Consider the following 21520-nt stretch of genomic DNA (forward strand, 5'->3'; position numbering starts at 1 on the left):
AGTACATGTGGCAGTCTGTCTCTCTGCCTCCCTGCTTCTCACTTCAGGAAAATACAAAAAAAAAAAAAAAGATTATACACCATGATCAGTGGGATTTATTCCAGGGAGGCAAAGCTGGTACAATATTCAGTAAATCAATAAACATGATTCATCATATAAAAAAATGAAGAATAAAAATTATCAATAGATGTAGAAAAAGCATTTGATAAAATCCAACATCCACTTATAATCAAAACTCTCAGCAAAGTGGGAATATAGGGACCACACCTCAACATTATAGAGGGCAATAATAGCACACTGATAGCCAACATCATATTCAATGAGCAAAAACTAAAAGAAATCCCCTTATAATCAAGAGCAAGACAGGGTATCCCCTTTCACCACTCTTATTTAACAAAGTACTAGAAATCCTAGCCACAGCAATCAGACAAGAAGAAATAAAAAGCACTTAAATTAGAAAGGAAGAAGTAAAACTGTCATTATTTGCTGATGACATGATACTGTACACAGATAACCCTTATGTCTCAGCCAGAAAGTTACTAGACCTGATAAATGAATTCAGTAAAGTGTCAAGACACAAAATTAATATTCACAAATCAGTGGCATTTTTATACACCAATAATTAACTGTCAGAAAAAGAAATTAAGAAACAATCCCATTTACTCTTCCAATAAAAACAACAAATATAAAGCACCTAGGAATAAATTTAACCTAGGAGGTTAAAGACTTCTACTCAGAAAATTTTAAGACAATGAAAAAAAAATTGAGAATTATATAAACACTGGAAGCATATACCATGCTTATGGATAGGAAGAATTAACATCATTAAAATGTCCATACTTTTCAAAGCAATCTATAAATTCAATGTAATTCCTATTAAAATACCAACAACATACTTCTAAGATCTAGAACAATATTCCAAAAATTTATATGAAACCAAAAAAGAACCCAGATAGTCTAAGCAATCTTGAAAATAAAGAACAAAGTGGGAGGTATCACACTTCTTGATATCAAACATACATACTACAAGGCCATTGTAATCAAAATAGCCTGGTACTAGCATGAAAATAGGCATATAGATCAGTGGAACAGAACAGAGAACCCAGAAATAAACACAGCCTTTATGGTCAATTAATATGTGACAAAGGAGGCAACTGTATACAATGGAGTAAAGAGAGTCTCTTTAATAAATAGTGTGGGAAAAACTGGACAGGTATATGGAAAATACTGAAACTAGAGCACTAACTTACACCATTCACAAAAAGAAATTCAGAATGGATAAAGACAAATGTAACCATAAAAATCCTTGAAGACAATATAGGCAGTACATTCTCAGATATCACTCATAGCAATATTTCTCCTTTGGGCAAGTGAAATAAGGAAATATAAACAAATGTGACTAATCAAACTAAAAAGTTTTTGCACAGTAAGGGACACTATTGACAAAATAAAAAGACAACAGAATGGATTAGAAAGCATATTCGCCAATACATCTGATTAGGGGTTAATAGCCAAAATTTATAAAGAACTTTTAAAATTCAACAACAGGAAGAATAACAATCTAATTTAAAAAATGGGCAAAAAACCAGAATAGCCACTTCTCCAAAGAGGACATACAGATGGTCTATAGGTATCTGAAAAGTTGTTCATTGTCACTAATCAACAGAAAAATGCAAATTGAAACCACAATGAGATATCAACTCACACCAGCCAGAATGGCTTTCACTAACAAATCAACAAATACGTGCTGGTGAGGGTGTGGAGAAAAGGGAACCCTCCTGCACTGCTGGTGGGAATGCAGACTCATGCAGCCATGGAAAACAGTATGGAGTTACCTCAAAAAATTCCAAATGGAACTCACTGCCTTATAATCTCGCCACTCCATCTCTAGGAATTTATCTTAAAAACCAGAATGAGATACCTCCTCACACCAGTCAAAATGGTACTCATTAACAAAACAACACAGAATAAGTGCTGGCGAGGGTGTGGAGAAAAGGGAACCCTCCTGCACTGCTGGTGGGAATGCAGACTGGTGCAGCCACTCGTGGAAACAGTATGGAGATTCCTCAAAAAATTAGAAATGGAACTGCCTTTGACCCAGCCATCCCACTTTTAGGAATATATCCTAAGAACACCACATCACTGATTCAAAAGAAGAAATGCACCCCCATATTTATGGCAGCATTGTTCACAATAGCAAAGATCTGGAAACAGCACAAGTGTCCATCCGTGGATGAGTGAATTAAAAAGCAGTGGTATATATACACAATGGAATACTATGGGGCCATGAAAAAGAAGGAAATCTTATCTTTTGTGATAACATGGATGGACCTGGAAACTATTATGTTAAGTGAAGTAAGCCAGGCAGAGAAAGAAAAATATCATATGACCTCACTCATTTGAGGAATCCAATGAACAATGTGAACTGAGGAACAGAATAGAGACAGAGGCAGGATGAAAGGGACCAGAGGGAAAGTGGGCAGAGGGAAAAGGGGATGAGAGGATGGAATCAGAGAAGGGAAAGAGATTGGTGAAATTATATATACATAACACAACATTATAGAGAGCAAAAAAAACAAATCTTGGAGGGAAGGGGGGAGGGCATTGGGGGGAGGGGCAAGAGGAATGTTTAGGGGTACATGGAGGTGGGAGGATATATTTGGTTGGACACTTGAATCCACATAAACACAGTAAATTTAAATCAATTAAAAATAAAAAGAATTCCAAAACACTAATTCCAAAAAAAGATATACACCTTCATGATCATTGCAGTGTTTACAATAGCCAAGATCTGGAAACAGCCCAATTGTCCATCAGTGGATGACTGAATAAAAAACCAGTGGTATATGTACACAATGGAATACTATGCAGCTGTAAAAAAAGAAGGAAATTTTACCTTATGCAACAACATGGATGAACCTGGAGATTATTATGCTAAATGGAACAAGCCAGGCTATATTAGGGAGTATAATGAACACAATAAACTGAGGAACAAAATAGAAAGAGGCAGGTCATGGGAACAAATGGACAGCTGCCAGAGGGAAGGGGGATGAGGGTACTGAAAAAAGGTGATAGGATTATCTAAAACATGTATACATAGCATATATACAGACAACAGGGCAGCATTAGCCAGTAGGAAAGGGGAGGTAAAGGGAGAGGGGTACTGGGTAGAATTTAGGACTAGAAAGTGACTTTGCATAGTGCATGGGGACACGACACAGGGTGCAGAGGGTGCTATACTGAGTGTGACACTTGAAACCATATCAACAGAATAAATTAAAAAAATAAAAATATTATTCTAATAACAACAGGACAGCAAGACCATCAGAGTTTTATAGCAACTTCTGCCCTTTAGAATGCATGCTTGTCCTGGCCAGATAGCTAGGTTGGTAGAGGACTGGCTGAGGCGCAGATGCTGCAGGTTCAATCCCTGGTTGGGGCACATACAGGAAGAGATCAGTATTCCTGTCGTTCTCTCTCTCTCTCTCTCTCCCTTCCTCTTTCTCTAAAATCAACACATTAAACATTTTAGAAATGGGTTGCACACTTTGTCATCTTCATAAGGCTTAAAATTGTTTTAAAAGCATGATTTCTTCTTGTAAAGGTTTAGAGCAGAGCAACATGAGGTAGAATCTTAAGTGATTTAATGATGACAGATTGAAAGAATAATTGAATTAGTTAATGGTAATGTTCTGACTGGGCACATATAGGTTTGCAAACACACTTGGATTTGAAATACTGGTACAAGGTATTCAAATTAAATGTGTGCATGTTAAAAAATTAGTTACTGCAGCATGACTAATTTATATAATGTCTGTTGTCCTTTTCAAAGTTGTAAATATATTTAGAAAGAATTGTAATTTTTTTTTTTTTGCTGAACAGACAACCAGAATAAAGGGAACTGATCAAGCTTTATACATTTTATGCTCTAGTAATTTTTTATTGAATAGAGTGGGACTATTGATTATGGAAAGCTACTCTGGTACAAAGCTCTTTGCCTGTCAGCAGATGGCTTTGCTAGCCAAAATCCACATATGTATTATTAATACAGTTCTATCACTATGCACAACACTTAGCAGTACGTTAACTTTCTAACACTAACAGGGGAACAAATCTTCCATCCAGGAGGACTTAAAGTGGCACAGTGGGGACACATGGAAAAATATGCATCAGTAAAAGATAGACTCAATAAAAGACATCAATTTCCTTCTGCTGAAACAATTTACAGATATTTTGAAACAGTTGTTTCTTTTCTAAAACAAATTCTCCTGAAGGTTCCAGTTCATGACCCATTTATTCCTCAAGTGCTGAAGAAAAGCTGTTTAATTCAAACAATAAAACATGCCTTAAAGAATTCATTTGACAACCATTTATTAAGCCCCCATTATGGGCATGGTGTTAGGTGCTGCGGCAAAGGGAAGAAGATACAGATGCGGTAGGTGATACATGCCATTCTGTCTGGAAGGCAAACTTTACCAAATTCAGACCTGAATTCATTCCTCACCCTTTTGGGAGCTACTCTCATAACCAATGACAACAGAAATTTATCTTAGCTGGCAAACCAGACACATTGTTAGCAAAACCAAGAGGTCATAGGGGACTCCATTAAGCTTGGTGTGTCCATCACTTCTCTGAGTAAGTGTCTTTATTTGATTGATGATTTTGAATCCTCCACACATGTGTAACATAGTAAGTATAAGCATGAAATAAAGTATCCTGTGCACATTATTGTTCTAGAACTGCCATATATTTGAGCATTCATTTGTTCATCCATCCATTGTTTACTGAGCATTTACTATCAGCCAGATATTTTTATAAGTGTTAGCCATTCTAAAGTAGAGGGAAAATACAAATAAACAACAAAGCCAGATTGTTTGTATGGGGTGATGTATGGAAGCCTTATTAACTATTAAAAATTCTTGGAAGACATGGTTACCATGCTCTAGTTTTTTTAAAAGCATATTACAACAGAATCTTAACATGCATAAACTAAGTGAGCACAAACTTAAAGCTTCAGTGTCCTGAATTGCACAGCTTCAGCCTGCAGCAATGTCATGGCACAGCAACCCCAGCACTAACTTTGTTCCAATGGGCAAAGGAAGCCCATTATCAAGCCAGCTTTTACCTGCCATCATTTCCTTGGCCGTCTCACTGGCTTCAATATTTATCTTAAAACATCCATCAACTAACTCCTAGAGTTTTCTCAAGGAAGAATGATTTTATCTAAAATTGGTTTCAGGTCCTTCAATCTTAAGGAGAAGTAGGCTGGTCCTAGGGGATTGTTTTACAAGGAAATTAAAGTGGATGGCAGGAGACTCAGATAGATCTCTTATTACGAGTCTGCACAGATGAACTTTTTTTGAAAGGTTATCCATAACAAGGACAAATTTATACATACTAGAGTCAAGGAAGTGTGGATTATAAAAGTTTGTCTATTCATTGTCAGGCCCGACTATTGAAACAAAGTTTTACAAATTGGCTTTTCTGTGTAGTAATATGTTACAGTCTATATACCGTAATGTAACACTATAAGCCAGGGGTCCCCAAATATTTTACACAGGGGGTCAGTTCACTGTCCCTCAGACCATTGGAGGGCCAGACTATAAAAAACAAACTATGAACAAATCCCTATGCACACTACACATATCTTATTTTAAAGTAAAAAAACAAAACAGGAACAGATACAATATTTAAAATAAAGAACAAGTAAATTTAAATCAACAAACTGACCAGTACTTCAATGGGAACTATGCTCCTCTCACTGACCACCAATGAAACAGGTGCCCCTTCTGGAAGTGCCGGATAAATGGCCTCAGGGGGCTTCATGCAGCCTGTGGGCCATAGTTTGGGGACCCCTTCTATAAGCCATGCAGAGTCTGTCTAAAGATCTTTTCAGTTTTATTCTACACTGGTCACTGTCACCTTTTACTAGTGCCATCTTGTATTCTATTTCAATTTCTCAATGATCAGTTATGAGGTAGAACAGCTAGTTTTGCATGAAAGTTGTTGCCTTCTGGTGAGGTGGCAGAAGGTTCTGGTAGGTTATCTGAGCTGCCACTTACAAAAAAGATGTGTGCAGCTGATGTTCTGCAATGTTCTTGTGTGTTATTGTGTCTTCAGCCAGAAGGGGCTCTACTTAAACATATGAGATCTGGAGTAAGGGCTGTTTCAACCAGGTCCTATCTAAGCTCTCTGACATTAAGCATTTAAAATATTACAGCCCTTCTGTCATTCCTTATGCTATTTACTAAATAGCACTACCTTATCATTTATGGTCTTAGAATGCTTTTCACCTTCCTCTAGTTGCATTGGGGTTGAATACTTTAGATGTTAAAGCAGAACATAGGAAAGGACCCATGTGTCAAGGTACCTTTTCTTTCAACATTTTGAGGCAGAGAATAAAATAATGTCTAAGGTCTTAAAGGTCAATGATAGGAGATAAACACACCAAGAGAAAAGGTGGCAAGTGATATTCAAATTTATTCCCTCTCTCATTTTTATCTTAACCCCATATTAGACAATATAAATACTTACTGTTATGTTGGAGAGGGGCATACAATTACAAGTAGACTGTGTAATGATGGAGGAAGGGTTCTCTTGGTTCTATATGTCTTGGTGTAAAATAGCAAACTCTTGAAACAAGTTTAAGTCTATACACAAAGCTAACTCCTCGGTAGTGCTAAACTTTCCCAAGTTAGCGTAATGTAGACTAGACTGTCTCCTTTCAAGTTAAGGTTATTGTTCCAAAAACAACTTCCAAAGTGTTCCAGTCTCAGGGAATGCTTCTTGGCTAAGTTTCTCTTGATCATAATTCCATTTATGAAATGATGCCTTAGGGACTGGCATTCAGAGTGTTGTGAGCTAAAGTGCTGATCTGTGCAGCCCAGAGTGGCACCAAAGCCGTACAACTAAAGAACTTTTCTAAGCAATATTTATACAACAGAAACTAGAACACTTCTAGCATTATCCTGTTCTTGGAAGAATATCATTCCACTATATACCCAAATGGAAGATTTCCTCACTTCCTTCATGCCCTCTGCTATCTTTTCAAATGAGGCTTCTCTAATGATCCTATTTAATTCTGGACCCTGAGCTTTCTCCCTATCACAACATCCCAGAAGCCTCAGTCTTTAACCTACTCTAATGTTTTACTTTTTCCATAGCTGATACCAAAAAATATAGTTTATTTGATTGATTATATTTATTCAGTATATCTTCACTTAAATTTAAGTCCTATGATTAAGAGGAAACTTTATTTTGTTCTCTATGATATCCACAACTTACCACAGTGCTTGGCACATAGCAAAATCTTACTGTATATTTCCTGAATGAAAGACCACGTCTCCTACAGCACAGAAGTGGAAGGGTAAAAGCCAAACCACACCCTGGAAGTTGTTAGAAACACTATGAAAAGTCACAGAAATGTACAATTTCCTGCTGGGGAGAAATGTGGTGAATGAAATTGCTTGATACATATGAATTGTTCATGAATTCTGGGAAAGGAAAAATGGGCATTTTGTTTCCGTAATAGATTTTTGTTTTCATTTCCCTTGCTCACAATAAATTTTAATCACCAATGTCAAACAAGAAATAAAACTTATACACAGCTTTTATGCTTTCCTGTGGTAGAGGCCACAGCTCAGAATGCAGACAAAGAAGAATGTCAGCCAATGTTAATTTTGTCACTGTTATATATGCATTCTCCTTTCTACCACCAAGTGGAATCATTAATTAGCACATTATTCTCCCTAGGAAACACTGATTGGTATTCAGTCAATTTTCCAAAATTCTTATTGTCTACAAATTTACTATTTGAAAGGGTTATATTATATATATAATATAATATATGTCTTAATCTATATGTCAAACTCAATAAGATCATCAAATAGCAGAACTAGAGAGCCAGGTTCATCACCAATGAAATGTCTCAGCCTCTATCTCTTGATGTTAAGGTACAAGTAAATAAAGACCAATACAGAAAGTCATCTTGGGTATAGCTTGAATAATCACTATTCTCATTTTTGTTAAAAAAAATAATACATATACATATATGAATGTTTATGTTGTGAATATTATTAAAGTCATTGGAATTTAATGGAAAGAACACTGACTTTGGAGCCAAATGGCTCTTACTTTGGAATCTAAAAAATGCCGATTTATACAGCTTTTACTCTCAAAACTTCCCCTGATGAACTCTATGTTTTTTAATCTTTTTAAAAATTTTATTTAGACAACTAATTTTACTGGGGTGACATTGATCAATTAGAGTATAGATTCAGAGAAAACATCTCCAGATCATTTTGACATTTGATTAGTTGCATACCCATCACCCAAAGTCAAATGATCCTCCGTTACTTTTTATTTGGTTTTCTTTATGCCCTTCCCCTCCTCCACCCCCTTTCTCTCCTCCCTTCCTCTCACCCTGGTAACCACCACACTCTTTTTCAAGTCCATGAGTCTCAATTTTGTGTCGCACCTATGTATGGAATCATACAGTTCTTAGTTTTTTCTGATTTACTTCTTTTACTCAATATAATGTTATCAAGGTCCATCCATGTTGTTGTAAATGATCCTATGTCATCATTTCTTATGGCTGAGTAGTATTCCATAGTATATATGTACCACATCTTCTTCATCCAATCATCTTTTAGGGCTTTTAGGTTGTTTCCCTGTCTTGGCCACTGTGAACAATGCTGCCATGAACATGGGGCAGCATGTGTCTTTACGTACCAATGTTTTTGAGTTTTGGGGGTATATACCCAGTAGAGGGATTGCTGGGTCATAAGGTAGTTCTATTTTCAGTTTTTTGAGGAACCATCATACTTTCTTCCACAATGGTTGTACTACTTTACATTCCCACCAAAAATGAATGAGGGTTCCTTTTTCTCCACAGCCTCTCCAACCACTTGTTATTACCTGTCTTGTTGATAATAGCTAATCTAACAAGTGTGAGATGGTATCTCATTGTAGTTTTGATTTGCATTTCTATAATAGCTAGTGAAAATGAACATCTTTTCATATATTATATTGGCTATTTATATTTATTCCTGGGAGAAGTGTCTGTTCATGTCTTCTTCCCATTTTTTATTGGATTATTTGCTTGTTTGTTGTTGAGTTTTTGTGAGTTCTTTCAATATTTTGAATATTAAGCCCTTATCTGAGCTGTTGTTTGAAAATATCATCTTCCATTTAACTGGCTGTCTGTTTGAAAAGATCAACAAAATTGACAAACCCTTGGCAGGACTAAGGAAAAAAGAGAAAGGACTCATATAAACACATTCCAAAATGGAAGAGGAGAAATCACCACAGATATTATAGATATACAAGAAATTATTGTACAATACTATGAAAAACTATATGCCACCAAATTTAACAATATAGAAGAGATGGATAAATTCATAGAACAGTACAATCTTCCTAGACTGAGTCATGAAGAAGTAGATAGTCTATACAGACCCATAAGCAGGGAGAAAATAGAAACAACTATCAACAACCTCCCAAAAAATAAAAGTCCAGGGTCAGGCAGCTATAATAGTGAATTCTATCAAACATTCAAAGAAGACGGGGTTCCTATTCTACTCAAAGTCTTCTAAGAAATTGAAGAAGAAAGAAACAATACTTCCAAACACATTTTATGAGGCCAACATACCCTCATACCAAAACCTGGCAAGGACAACACAAAAAAAGAAAACTACAGACCAATATCTCTAATGCATACAGATGCTAAAATACTAAACAAAATACTAGCAAATCAAATACAACAACATATTAAAAAATAATTCATCGAGGTCAAGTGGATTCATCTCAGAATCACAAGGATGGTTCAACATTTTTAAAACAGTTAATATAATACACCATATCAAAAAAACAAAGAACAAAAACCATATGATCCTATCAATAGATGCAGAAAAAGCATTTGATAAAATACAACATTATTTTATGTTTAAAACACTCAATAAAATGGGTATAGAAGGAAAATATCTCAATATAATAAAGGCCATTAATGACAAACCATCAGCTAACATCATATTAAATGGCAAAAAACTGAAGACTTTTCCTCTAAAATCAGGAACAAGACAAGGCTGCCAACTATCTCCACTCTTACTCAACATAGTGCTGGAAGTTCTAGCCAGAGCAATCAGACAAGATAAAGAAAAAAAAGGCATTTATATTGAGAAAGAAGAAGTAAAGGTTTCACTTTTTGCAGTTGATATGATCCTGTACATCAAAAACTCCCAAGACTCCACAAAAAGACTATTAGAAACAATAAACCAATACAGTAAGGGGGCAGGATACAAAATTAATATACAGAAGTCTATTGCCTTCCTATATGCCAACAATGAAACATCAGAAAACAAACTCAAAAAAATAATCTCTTTTACAGTTGCAACAAAAAAAAATACCTAGGAATAAACATAGCAAAGAATGTGAAGGACCTGTATAATTAAAACTACAAAGCATTGTTAAGGGAAATTGAAAAAGATACAATGAAATTAAAAAATATTCTTTGCCCTTGGATAGACAAAATATAGTCCAAATGACCATATATTACCCAAAGCAATATACAAATTTAATGCAATTCTCATGAAAATTCCAATATCACTTTTAAAGAATTGGAACAAAAAATCATCAGGTTTATATGAAACTATAAAAAACCCTGAATATCCAAAGTAATCCTAAGGAAAAAGAATGAAGCTGGGGGCATTACAATACCTGACTTCAAATTATATTATAGAGCCATGAAAATCAACATGTTAAACAGCATGTTATTGGCAAAAAAATAGACACTTAGACTAGTGGAAGAGAATAGAAAGTCCAGAAATAAAACCACATATATATGGTCAAATAATCTTTGATAAAGGAGCCAAAAACAAACAATGGAGAAAAGTAAACCTTTTCAATAAATGGTGCTGGGAAAACTGGAGAGCCATGCGAAAGAATGAAACTCAACTACAGTTTGTTCCCTTGTACCAAAATTAAATCAAAATGGATCAAAGAACTAAATATAAAACCTGAAACAATAAATTACATAGATAAAATCATAGGTACTAAACTGAAGGACCTTGGCCATAAAGAGCATTTTATGAATTTGACTCCAAAGGCAAGGGAAGTGAAGGCAAAGATAAATGAATGGGACTACATCAGACTAAGAAGCTTTTGCATAGCTAAAGAAACTGACAATTCTATGTTATTTTAAATATTTTTAAAAAATCTTTAAGGCCCTGGCTGGTTGGCTCAGCGGTAGAGCATCGGCCTGGCGAGCGGGGGACCCAGGTTCGATTCCCGGCCAGGGCACATAGGAGAAGCGCCCATTTGCTTCTCCAACCCCCTCCTTCCTCTCTGTCTCTCTCTTCCCCTCCCGCAGCCAAAGCTCCATTGGAGCAAAGATGGCCCGGGCGCTGGGGATGGCTCCTTAGCCTCTGCCCCAGGCGCTAGAGTGGCTCTGGTCTTGGCAGAGGGACACCTGGAGGGGCAGAGCATTGCCCCTTGGTGGGCAGAGTGTAGCCCATGGTGGGCGTGCCAGGTGGATCCCGGACTGGCGCATGCGGGAGTCTGACTGTCTCTCCCCGTTTCCAGCTTCTGAAAAATACAAAAACAAACAAACAAAAAAAAACAAACAAACAAACAAACAAAAACTTTGATATAGTCATTGGCCACCTGTAGGTCCTCAAAGTTATTATTTAACAATGTAAATGTGAGTCAACCTTCTCTGCATCATCAGAAAGACACCACCTTGACTTCCAAAAGAATTGTAATCATTTTTAACAAACAAAAGAGAAAAGTGAGTAATGTCTATAAATCAATAAACTGTTCAAACAGCTGGAAGGCGTCAGTAGCCATTCTATCAAAGGAACAAAGAAAAGAGGCACCAATATCAAGGCCAACATGAAACCCAGATTTTATTCCTAGCAGTTTGCCATTGAAAACCTTTCTAAATTTTACCTCCATAGGGAATAAAAGATTTCCAAATCTTCCAGAAGATTTTCAGAAGAAATAAATTTATACTCCATGAAATTAGTAGAGTATGCCTTATAAGGAAAAAAGAGATTCTCTTTCTTAAAGAAATAAATAAAACAGCAAATAACAACAATAAAGGTCACCATTCATGTAGTGCCTCCTATATGCTGAGCACTAGGACTGAGAGTTTACTTACCTGGTATGTACCTTTTCAACCTTCAACACAGGCAGCATGATTAGACATATTTTGTTTTTTATTTAATTTTTAAAAATGTATTGATTTTAGAGAGAGAGGAAGGGGGAGAGAGAGAAAGAGAGACAGAGAGAGAAAGAGAGAGAGAGAGAGAGAGATTGACCTATTCCTGTATGTGCCTAGACCAGGGATTGAACCCACAAATTTTGCATATTAAGACAACGTTTTAACCAATGGAGCTTTCTGGCCAGGGCTAGACATGATTTATTGAAGACTTAAATGTCTTAGAGCAGGGGTTGGGAATCTATGGCTCGTGAGCCAGATGTGGCTCTTTTGATGGCTGCATCTGGCTCGCAGACAAATCTTTAAAAAAAAAATAATGTTAAAAATATTAAACATTCTCATGTATTACAATCCATTCACTTCCTACCGCTCATGTTCATGGTTGTGGGTTGCTGGAGCCAATCACAACTGTCCTCTGGGACAACATCAAATTTTTGTTGGATAATACGTAACGTACACGAATCATTGTATGGCTCTCATGGAATTACATTTTAAAATATGTGGCATTCATGGCTCTCTCAGCCGAAAAAGTTCCCGACCCCTGTCTTAGAGGAATTACATAGCTTGTCCAAGGACACATAACTAATAAGTGATGGTGATGCAATTTTAACCCAGGTCTATCCAAGTTCAAGAAGAACAGAGATCCAAGTTTTATGCTGTTTACAATTCTATGCTTTGCCCCCTAATTAGTGATTTGAAAGACTGGATACACCCTGGTTGGTTGGCTCAGTGGTAGATCATAGGCCTGGCATGTAGAAGTCCCAGGTTTAATTCTGGTCAGGGAACACAGGAGAAGCACCCATCTGCTTCTCTACCCCTAATCCTTTTTTATTGCTCTCTTTCTCTTTCTGTCCCATAGCCATGGATTGAATGGTTAGAGCAAAGTTGGCCCAGGGCGCTGAGGTCTCTCCTCAGATGCTAAAATAGCTTGATTGCCGAGCAATGGAGCAGTGGCCCAGACAGGCAGTGTATCACAAGGTAGGGGACTTGCTGTGTGGATCCAAGTCTGGGTGCATGAGAGAGTCTTTCTCTGCCTCCCCACCCCTCAACTAATTAAGAAAAAAAAAAAAAAGACTGGGCACATACTCAACACAAAGTTGGAAAATTCTGTAGAGAATAACTTAATCTGTAAAGGCTCATGAAGTGCACCTACTATCTCTGCTTTTGAGGTAAGAAACGGATAGGAATCTAAGGGGTTATCTTAGTAAAGAAAAGTGAGCAAGCAGTATATAAAGAGCATACTGAATCCACATTGATATCAATGGTGAGACGGAGGAAGTGAGTGGCTAAGAATCTGACAGGAGAGACCTGCCCTGCAATCCCCCAAAAACACACATCATTTCAAGTTTAAGAAACAGCCAGGTCCATCAGGAACACCTATTGAGTTTGTGACCCACTACCCTTCTCATAGTCTCAGATGATTCATTTCTAAAAGAAGCGATTTTTTGCCTCATTTCATTTTTTATTTTTTTGCTGGGAAAATGATTTCCCAATCTTGAGAACTATAAGAAACTACAGGAAAGGTCTATCGAAAATAGCTGCAGATTGAAGAGATGTAGTTCAGGGCAGCTGCCCAGCAGGGGTTACCATAAATCCATCCCCAACAGATTTCTGAATAACCAGACCCGAATGACTTCTGTCATTATCAGACTGGGCTCATCGTGAACCCACAACACAAAACAAAATACTAGAGGCCTTGCCCAAGGGCCATATAGCCAAATATATATGTGTATATGTATAAAACCAATCTCAAGATGTTAAAATATAGCTAATAATCTATGGTAGCCTTTTGTCCAACATTCTCTCGCTCCCAGGGAGCACTGGATTAGAAACACTTCAAAGTGGAAGTTAGATCTGGAAACAAAACTGAATAAAAAAAGGGGGATACCATTCGTTAGCGATGTAACCTCAACAATTTTTTAATCTCTCTGAGCAGTAATGTCCTCACTTGCAAAATACAGGTATGATGAATGGTTTCTTAGGTTGTTAAAAGTATTAGGTTTAATATGTCAGGTAATGATATCTAATGGTTATTAAGCATTTATTATGTGCCAGGTGATAAAGTACTGCCAGTAGATAATATAAACTTGATAATAGAATTAATCACTTGCCAAAATTTTTATAATTAGACAGTCACAGAATTAGGATTAGAGCCCAGGGAATCACTACCAAAGCCCATGCTCTTAACCTAACTGTGCTATCCTGCCTAGTGTGGAACTCTGTACTGAGCAAAGATTCAATAAATATGAGTCGCAGCTCCTGTTTGGTTAAAATTACCATCCCCATAGCACATGAAATGAGGTTATGTGGAAAACTGACACTCACACCATGGAACTCACAGTACCTGGGACATAGCTGCAGAAGTTCTCCTTCGACCATGCACGCCTGCTTCTCCAGAAAGTCAGGGCACTCTTTTCCCCCTCCAATAGCAATGTGCTTCACACTCCGGCTCCTGCTCCTAAATCCTGGTGATAGACTCCCTGAGTGACAGGTCTTGGAGCAGAGACTCCAGGAGGACCACTCGGTGGTCTCACAGTCTTTCGGCATGATGCAGGACTGGACAGTCAAAGGGAAGGAGTCTTTCATGCAAAGGCTAAAGGAACACAAGCAGAAACCAGACAGCCATAGATTAAACCAAAGCAACCAACATTATGAAGTGCTTATAATTAAAAAAACAAAAAACTTTGAAATCTGGTTTAAGTGTTCAAATTTGAGAATTTAAAAACATGTTAAAGGCATCATGATAAATAGAGAAGGATGTGCATTTAAAAAATATGTGTTCTCTTTCATTTGAAACTGTGAACTTATTTCACTCTAGCAAGACATATGTAAGGTGAGTATACCTTATCCTCATAATGGAGGCTCTTCTGGAGTTTTGGAGTGTTTTTTCACCTACATGACAGCCTGCAGTTAGCGTTTATTGATGGGTCTCCCTGTGCCACACACTGCTGCACTTCATGGGCACTTTCTCTACACAATCTCTTGAGTTTACACATTATGATGCCTATTTGTAGATGAGAAAACCTTGGCTCAGGAAAGCTAAAGCATTGGTCTAAGGTCATACAAAGGTAAATGTAAGTTTTAGAGTATTCATCTAACCACTGTAGTAAATACTAGGCTATTAAAATATAAACAAATGTGATATTATGTTTCCCTACACCTTTAGGCTCTGAGCAGCAATTTCGTCCTCTGTAAAATTCTAGTGATATCAAATACTAGCAAACTAATTGGGAAACAGATAAAGAAATAAAAATGAAATAATGTGATAATGTGATGAACTCAATATAAAAAGCATTTATAATGAATGATGACCACCTGGAAAGAAAGGGGTAGAGGTAGGGGGTTTCTATGAGAGGACATATGAGCTGGATTTTAAAAGATCAGTAAGAGTTTCTCAGGTACAGAAAGAAGACTAAGTTAAGAAAACAGCATATTCAAAGACTTGATATAATGCTTTCTAGGGATAGGAACCAGAGATAGGCTAGATCTGGAAATACTGTTCCAATAGAATGAGCTGTTAAATTTTCAGAAACTTACAAGCCAGTTGACTTCCTGCAGGTCACTTAAAATTAGTCATGGTGGGAGTATTTATACCACAGCTATCAGCAAACACTACAATCAAGGCCCTGACACCTGGGCCCCTGAGGACTGGTGCTTAAACACTGATGGCATATCACGGCGGGGGGGGGGGGGGGGGGCGGGACTAAAAACCAACTTGTCATAAATTGTTCAAACTATGAAGCATAAAGTGCAAAGAGGAAGGTGAATGGATATTAGGTATGTGGGTTCTTCAAAAGTATGTCTGGCCTGAGCAGGTAGTGGTGCAGTGGATAGAATGTCAGCCTGGGACACAGAAGACCCAGGTTCAAAATTCTGAGGTCTCTGGCTTAAGCATGGCTCATCTGTTTTGAGCGCGGGCTCAACAGCTTGAGTGTGGGATCATAGACATAAGCCCATGGTTGCTGGCTTGAGCAAGGGGTCACTGGCACGGCTGGAGACCCCACCTCCATCAGGGCACACATAAGAAAACAATCAAAGAATAACTATGGAGCTGCAACAAAGAATTGATGCTTCTCATCTCTCTCCCCTCCTGTTTGTCCCTATCAGTTCTTCTCTCTGACTCTCTTACTTAAAAAAAAAAAAAAAGTGTGTCAGGAAAGGCTTTGTAACAAGGGCTACGAAATTCAGATTTAATTAAAAAGTAAATAATTTTAAGTGGAGGAATATCAGTTAGACTCACATAGCAAAATAATATTTCAAATACATATTGGAATTCTTTTCTTTTGTTACTTTCTTAGTGTTAGCCTATCATTTTTAAATCAAAGATATCTTTTACTTTGGGGAGAAAAAATAATTATGACAAGAATGTAAATCAAAGAGAGAGTCAATGTTCAAAGACTGACTTTCAAACTCTGGGCCTATGCTATCTTATGGAATAGTGAGCTATAGACAGGATTTGGTAATGGTTTCTCCATATGTGTCTAAAAAGAAGGGAAGTATTAAAATGATTCCAACTTTCTGACTTGGGAAAAATATATAGATAAGGGAACTACCAACAGAGAAATAGATTATAGAAGGTGGTGTGAAGAGGGAAAGTAAAATCTTTCCATACATGACCATATTGATGAACAAATCATAACGATACTTCAATATTGATATCCATTGTGAAGCCATCAAAAGTTAGTATTTTTCAAAAGTCTCAATGATATGAGATAATCTTGTGGCTTAGTATTTTATTTTGAAATCTGTTTGAATCAAAAATTCCAAATGAAAAGGCAATGCATACTTCACTACCATTACTCATTCCAATGTGACATTCTGGGGGTTCGAATCAAGGTATACTAGAGGAAACTTCTCCTAAAAATGCCTCATTTAACACAGAATGTGCCATCACTGTGTGACATGCAGGCTGGGGGGGGGGCACCTCTTTCTGTTATATGACAAAACAGAAAGTTGTTGATCAGCAAGAAATTTTTAGGTTTTAACTTTTCAGAAATTGTTACTGGTCTGACCAAGCTATGTCACAGTAGATGCAGAGGACCCAGGTTCAAAACTTTGAGGTGGCAGGCTTGAGTACAGGCTCATCTGGCTTGAGCACAGGTTGCTGGCTTGAGCGTGGGATCATAGATGTGACCCCATGTTCGCTGGCTTGAGTCCAAAGATGGCTGGTTTGAGCAGCCATCTTTGGACAGCTACTTGCTCTGTGTAGCCCCCCAGTCAAAGCACATATGAGAAAACAATCAATGACCAACTAAGGTGCTGCAATGAATTGATGCTTCTCATCTCTCTCCCTTCCTGCCTGTCTATCCCACTGTCCCTCTCTCTGCCTTTCTTGCTTAAAAAAATAAAAAATAAAAATAAATTGTTATTGGTTGAGTGGTATTGCTCACCCCTCATATAATTATATGTTGAAGTTCTAACCTCCAATACCTGAGACGTGTCTGTGTATGAAGATGGAACATTAAAGAGGTAACTAAGTTAAAATGTGAACACTAGAGTGACCCCTAATCCAATATGACTGGTGTTCTTATACAAAGAGATGAGGACACAGACGTACAGAGTAGAAAGACTATGTGAAGATGCCGAGAGAAGATAACCACCTAAAAACCAAGGAAAGAGGCCCTGTAGACCAACCTTGCTGACATCTGATCTCAGACTGTCCAGTCTCAGATCTGTAAGAAAAGTCATTTCTGTTGTCTAAGCACCCAGTCTGTGGTAATTTGTTAAGGCAACAGTAGCAAACGAATACAAAATTTAATAAAGCTTTTCAATTTGTGTGTGTGTTTTAGAAAGAATTTCCATTTCTAAGGTGGACTTTCTTCTTCCTTTTATAAAGAAGGTTCCACATTACATAATTCTCTGTTTACAGCTGAACTGGGGGGGGGGGGTTCTTCCCATTTACCAGCTTTCAGTCTCTGTTGTTCACCTTTCCTGAACTGACTTATGCCCTTAGACCAGTACAATGAATAATAAGACTCCAAGGAGTTGCAGGGATTAATCAGGTGTTCTTATGTTTTTGAAAAGGACTCCTAATTATTGGAATTAGAAAGGAGTTATGTTCTGTTGATTAGATATTTACTTATTTTTAATGTTATTTTTACTAACCAGCCTCCTTAGTTAAAAAAGTAATTATAAAAGATACCACACAGGACTCTGGTCTAATTTGATCCGAGAGATTTCATTTTCCTAGGCTAGTGAATCAGAATTAAATTGTGAAACAAATATCTGAGTCCTGAATTTTGCATCACAATACATTAGCATGACCTTAGTCTCTTGGCTGCTTTGTTTCATTACTGCAGGAAAAGAATAATAAAATGTGATCTGCTCACACCCGAGAGTTGTAGTGACCTTTAGTATAAGTAGAATCATCTTGTAAACTCAAGCCATAACAAAGATTCTGTCTACAGCCAGAAATGAGGCTCAATCTTTCAGAGAAGGTGCTGTGCCTTTTTACTAAAACAAACATATACTGTTGATATGTATGTTTAAAAAAGAGATGCTACAGTAATTATATACATCCTTCACATTTATAAGAAGTTTGTTTTAGATTTTATTTATTAATTTTGGAGAGAGGAGAGACAGAGTGAGAGACAGAGACAGAGAGAAGGGGGAGAGGAGCAGTAAACATCAACTCTCATATGTGCTTTAAACAGGCAAGCCCTGGGTTTCGAACTGGTGACCTCAGCATTCCAGGTCGACACTTTATCCATATGTTAGGTTCCTTCACATTTATAGAGCATACTGTCATTCATAAATTACGTTGCAAGTATTTGACTGTAAATGTTTTTATTTTCACAGAATGATTCTCACACACTATCGTATGTAAGTAAAGGAATACCTTTTAGGCACATTGGACACATTTGTCCTCAGAGTTACTGACCAGCTATAATTCTTAAGCATTCCAAGAATCTTTTAATAGAAGAAAAGGAGCTATCCTGTGGTAACAAATAAACCTGTAATCTCAGTGGTTTAACAGGTTAAGTGTTCATTTTCCTTTTGCATGCAGTTCGATGTAGGTAATTCAACTCTCTGAGAAGGCATTCCTCTACCTGAAGACTTTACTTAAGGATCCAGTTTGTATTCATCTCATAGATTTACCATCTAGAATACATGGCTTCCAAGTTCACCATTAGAAAAGAAAGGCGGAGTAGTAGGATGGCCAAAGTGATTATGACTTTAGCCTCTAAGTTAGTGGTCCCCAACCCCCGGGCCGTGAACCGGTACCAGTCTGTGGGCCATTTGGTATGGGTCCGCAGAGAAAGAATAACTAACTAACATTATTTCCGTTTTATTTATATTTAAGTCTGAATGATGTTTTATTTTCAAAAAAATGACCAGATTCCCTCTGTTACATCAGTCTAAGACTCACTCTTGACGCTTGTCTCAGTCACATGAAACATTTATCCGTCCCACCCTAAAGGCCGGTTTGTGAAAATATTTTCTGACATTAAACCAGTCGATGGCCCAGAAAAGGTTGGGGACCACTGCTCTAAGTGACTTACTTTACAATTGCCCACATTTCATTGGTCAGATCTCAGTCAAATGCCCTCAATAAAACTGCAGAGAAGACAGTAAAATACATTTCTGCGTGCTACAGAAGTGGTCAAGTGTGTTAAACAGTAGCTTTGTGTCTGTTGTGGTTTTGTCATTTAAAATGACTTGCTTCTTGCAGGTCTTCCAACTGAAGGGGAGCTTTCAGCTTTCACCTCTCTGCTAAGTAAATCACCATTCATCTATCTGCTTTTCAGCCCCCCAAATCTGTTCACATTTCTGATTAGTTGTTACAGACCTTCTTATTACTTTTGTCATTCAGAGTATATGCCTTCTTATTCCTTTACTTTTACTAAAGTGGGATTTTGGAATATAGCAGTAGTAAATAGTTATGTTCATTTTGCCTTATTTAATCAGAAACTTGAAAAAATATTTGACAGAAAAAAAAATCTTTGCTAAAGTCATATAATAATAAACTTATAAGTCAAAGAATTCCTAAAGAGTTAAATTTACTGTACATTTTGAAAAAATAATTAAAAGTAAAATGTAATTTAAAATGTATGAGTACTGGATTGTGAAAGTTTGTGAAAGTTTCATTTTTATTAATCTTATTCTAATATGCAATCTTCATTTCTAGAATTTAATACTTTCAACATATGATTTACAGTTAAAAAGTATTCTGTTTTTTTTTTTTTTTTTCTGTGAGAGTACAACTAAGGAAGTACTTTAGAAACCTTAAGAAAATAATGGACCAAGAGACAAGATGGTGATGGAGTAGGCGGACGTACCAACTTCCACCTCCCAGAATCAAAGTGGATTATAAACTAATGTTAAGAACTATCATATGGAAAAACCAACTTTGGACTAAACTAAGAGGACTCTTCAACCAAGGAACACTGAAGAAGCCACACCGAGACTGGTAGGAAAAGCAGAAATGTGGAGAGGGCTTCCCAGCTCCCCAGAGCAAAAGGCAGCCAGGAGAGACTTGCGTGGTGGGGAGTGAGTTTAGCAGAGAGGGGAGGGTCCTGGGTCCCAGGAACAAAGCCCCAGCCTGAAGCCCCAGATCCTAGAAGAGGCATATGGACAGTATTTAGCTGGAAACAAGTCAAGATACTGTTTATGAGAAAGAGACTGATTTCTCAGACCCAGGATTCTTCTTAAAGGGACCGCGCAGAACACCTCTCTCATAACCACTCACCCGGGGCTCTGGGGGATGGGAGAGAGGAGAGTACCAGAGTAGCAGGAAGAGAGTGTAAAATAGGAGGCTTAGGGAGAAACACTTAGAGAGACAGCCACCCTAACCCCTGGGACGAGTCACTCCCCAAATCGGAAGTGAATATTTCCCCTGGAAACAGCAATACCAGCAAAGGGAAGCAGGACACCAGCCAAACAAACTCCCTGCAGCACTCAGAGCAGAGTCTCTTAGAAGGAGGGAAGCTTTTGGGTCTACAGTAGTGAGTATTAGGGTCTGAGCTGCAGCGCCTCCACCCAAAGGCTGAGGGCTCGCCCACATGCGGTGCAGTATGCAGAAGTGCAGTTCTGTTGGCAAGGACAGAAGCTGGCTGGCCATCACTGAGGCCCAGGTGTGACCTCAGTCTGCCTGGATGGGGAGGAGGGGATGTGCAAAAGTGGTCAAGCCTAGCTTCTGGCAGCCTGTAATCCAGCCTGCAGGAGAAGGGTGGGAACCCCAGAAGGGGTGGAGACCTGCACCCTTGAGCAAGGGTGCAGGAGCACAGCCGTGCCCCACCCATGGAACCGAGGCTTGTGGTCTGACTTGGGAGCTGGCTCCTCCCACAGGGGTGGAGTCAAAACCCA

General features: G+C 37.8%; 1 protein-coding gene across 1 annotated transcript in view; it reads right to left on the reverse strand.

Moving 5' to 3' along the window:
- The window catches only part of THSD7B (thrombospondin type 1 domain containing 7B), a 1096947-nt gene that overhangs the window by 678496 nt on the left and 396931 nt on the right, over nt 1-21520 (reverse strand). The window contains exon 4 of the mRNA XM_066232872.1: nt 14559-14807. Within this exon, the coding sequence (XP_066088969.1) occupies nt 14559-14807 (249 nt within the window). The remainder of the gene's footprint in view (nt 1-14558; nt 14808-21520) is intronic.

This window comes from Saccopteryx bilineata, chromosome 5, assembly GCF_036850765.1.
Source record: "Saccopteryx bilineata isolate mSacBil1 chromosome 5, mSacBil1_pri_phased_curated, whole genome shotgun sequence".
NCBI lineage: Eukaryota > Metazoa > Chordata > Mammalia > Chiroptera > Emballonuridae > Saccopteryx > Saccopteryx bilineata.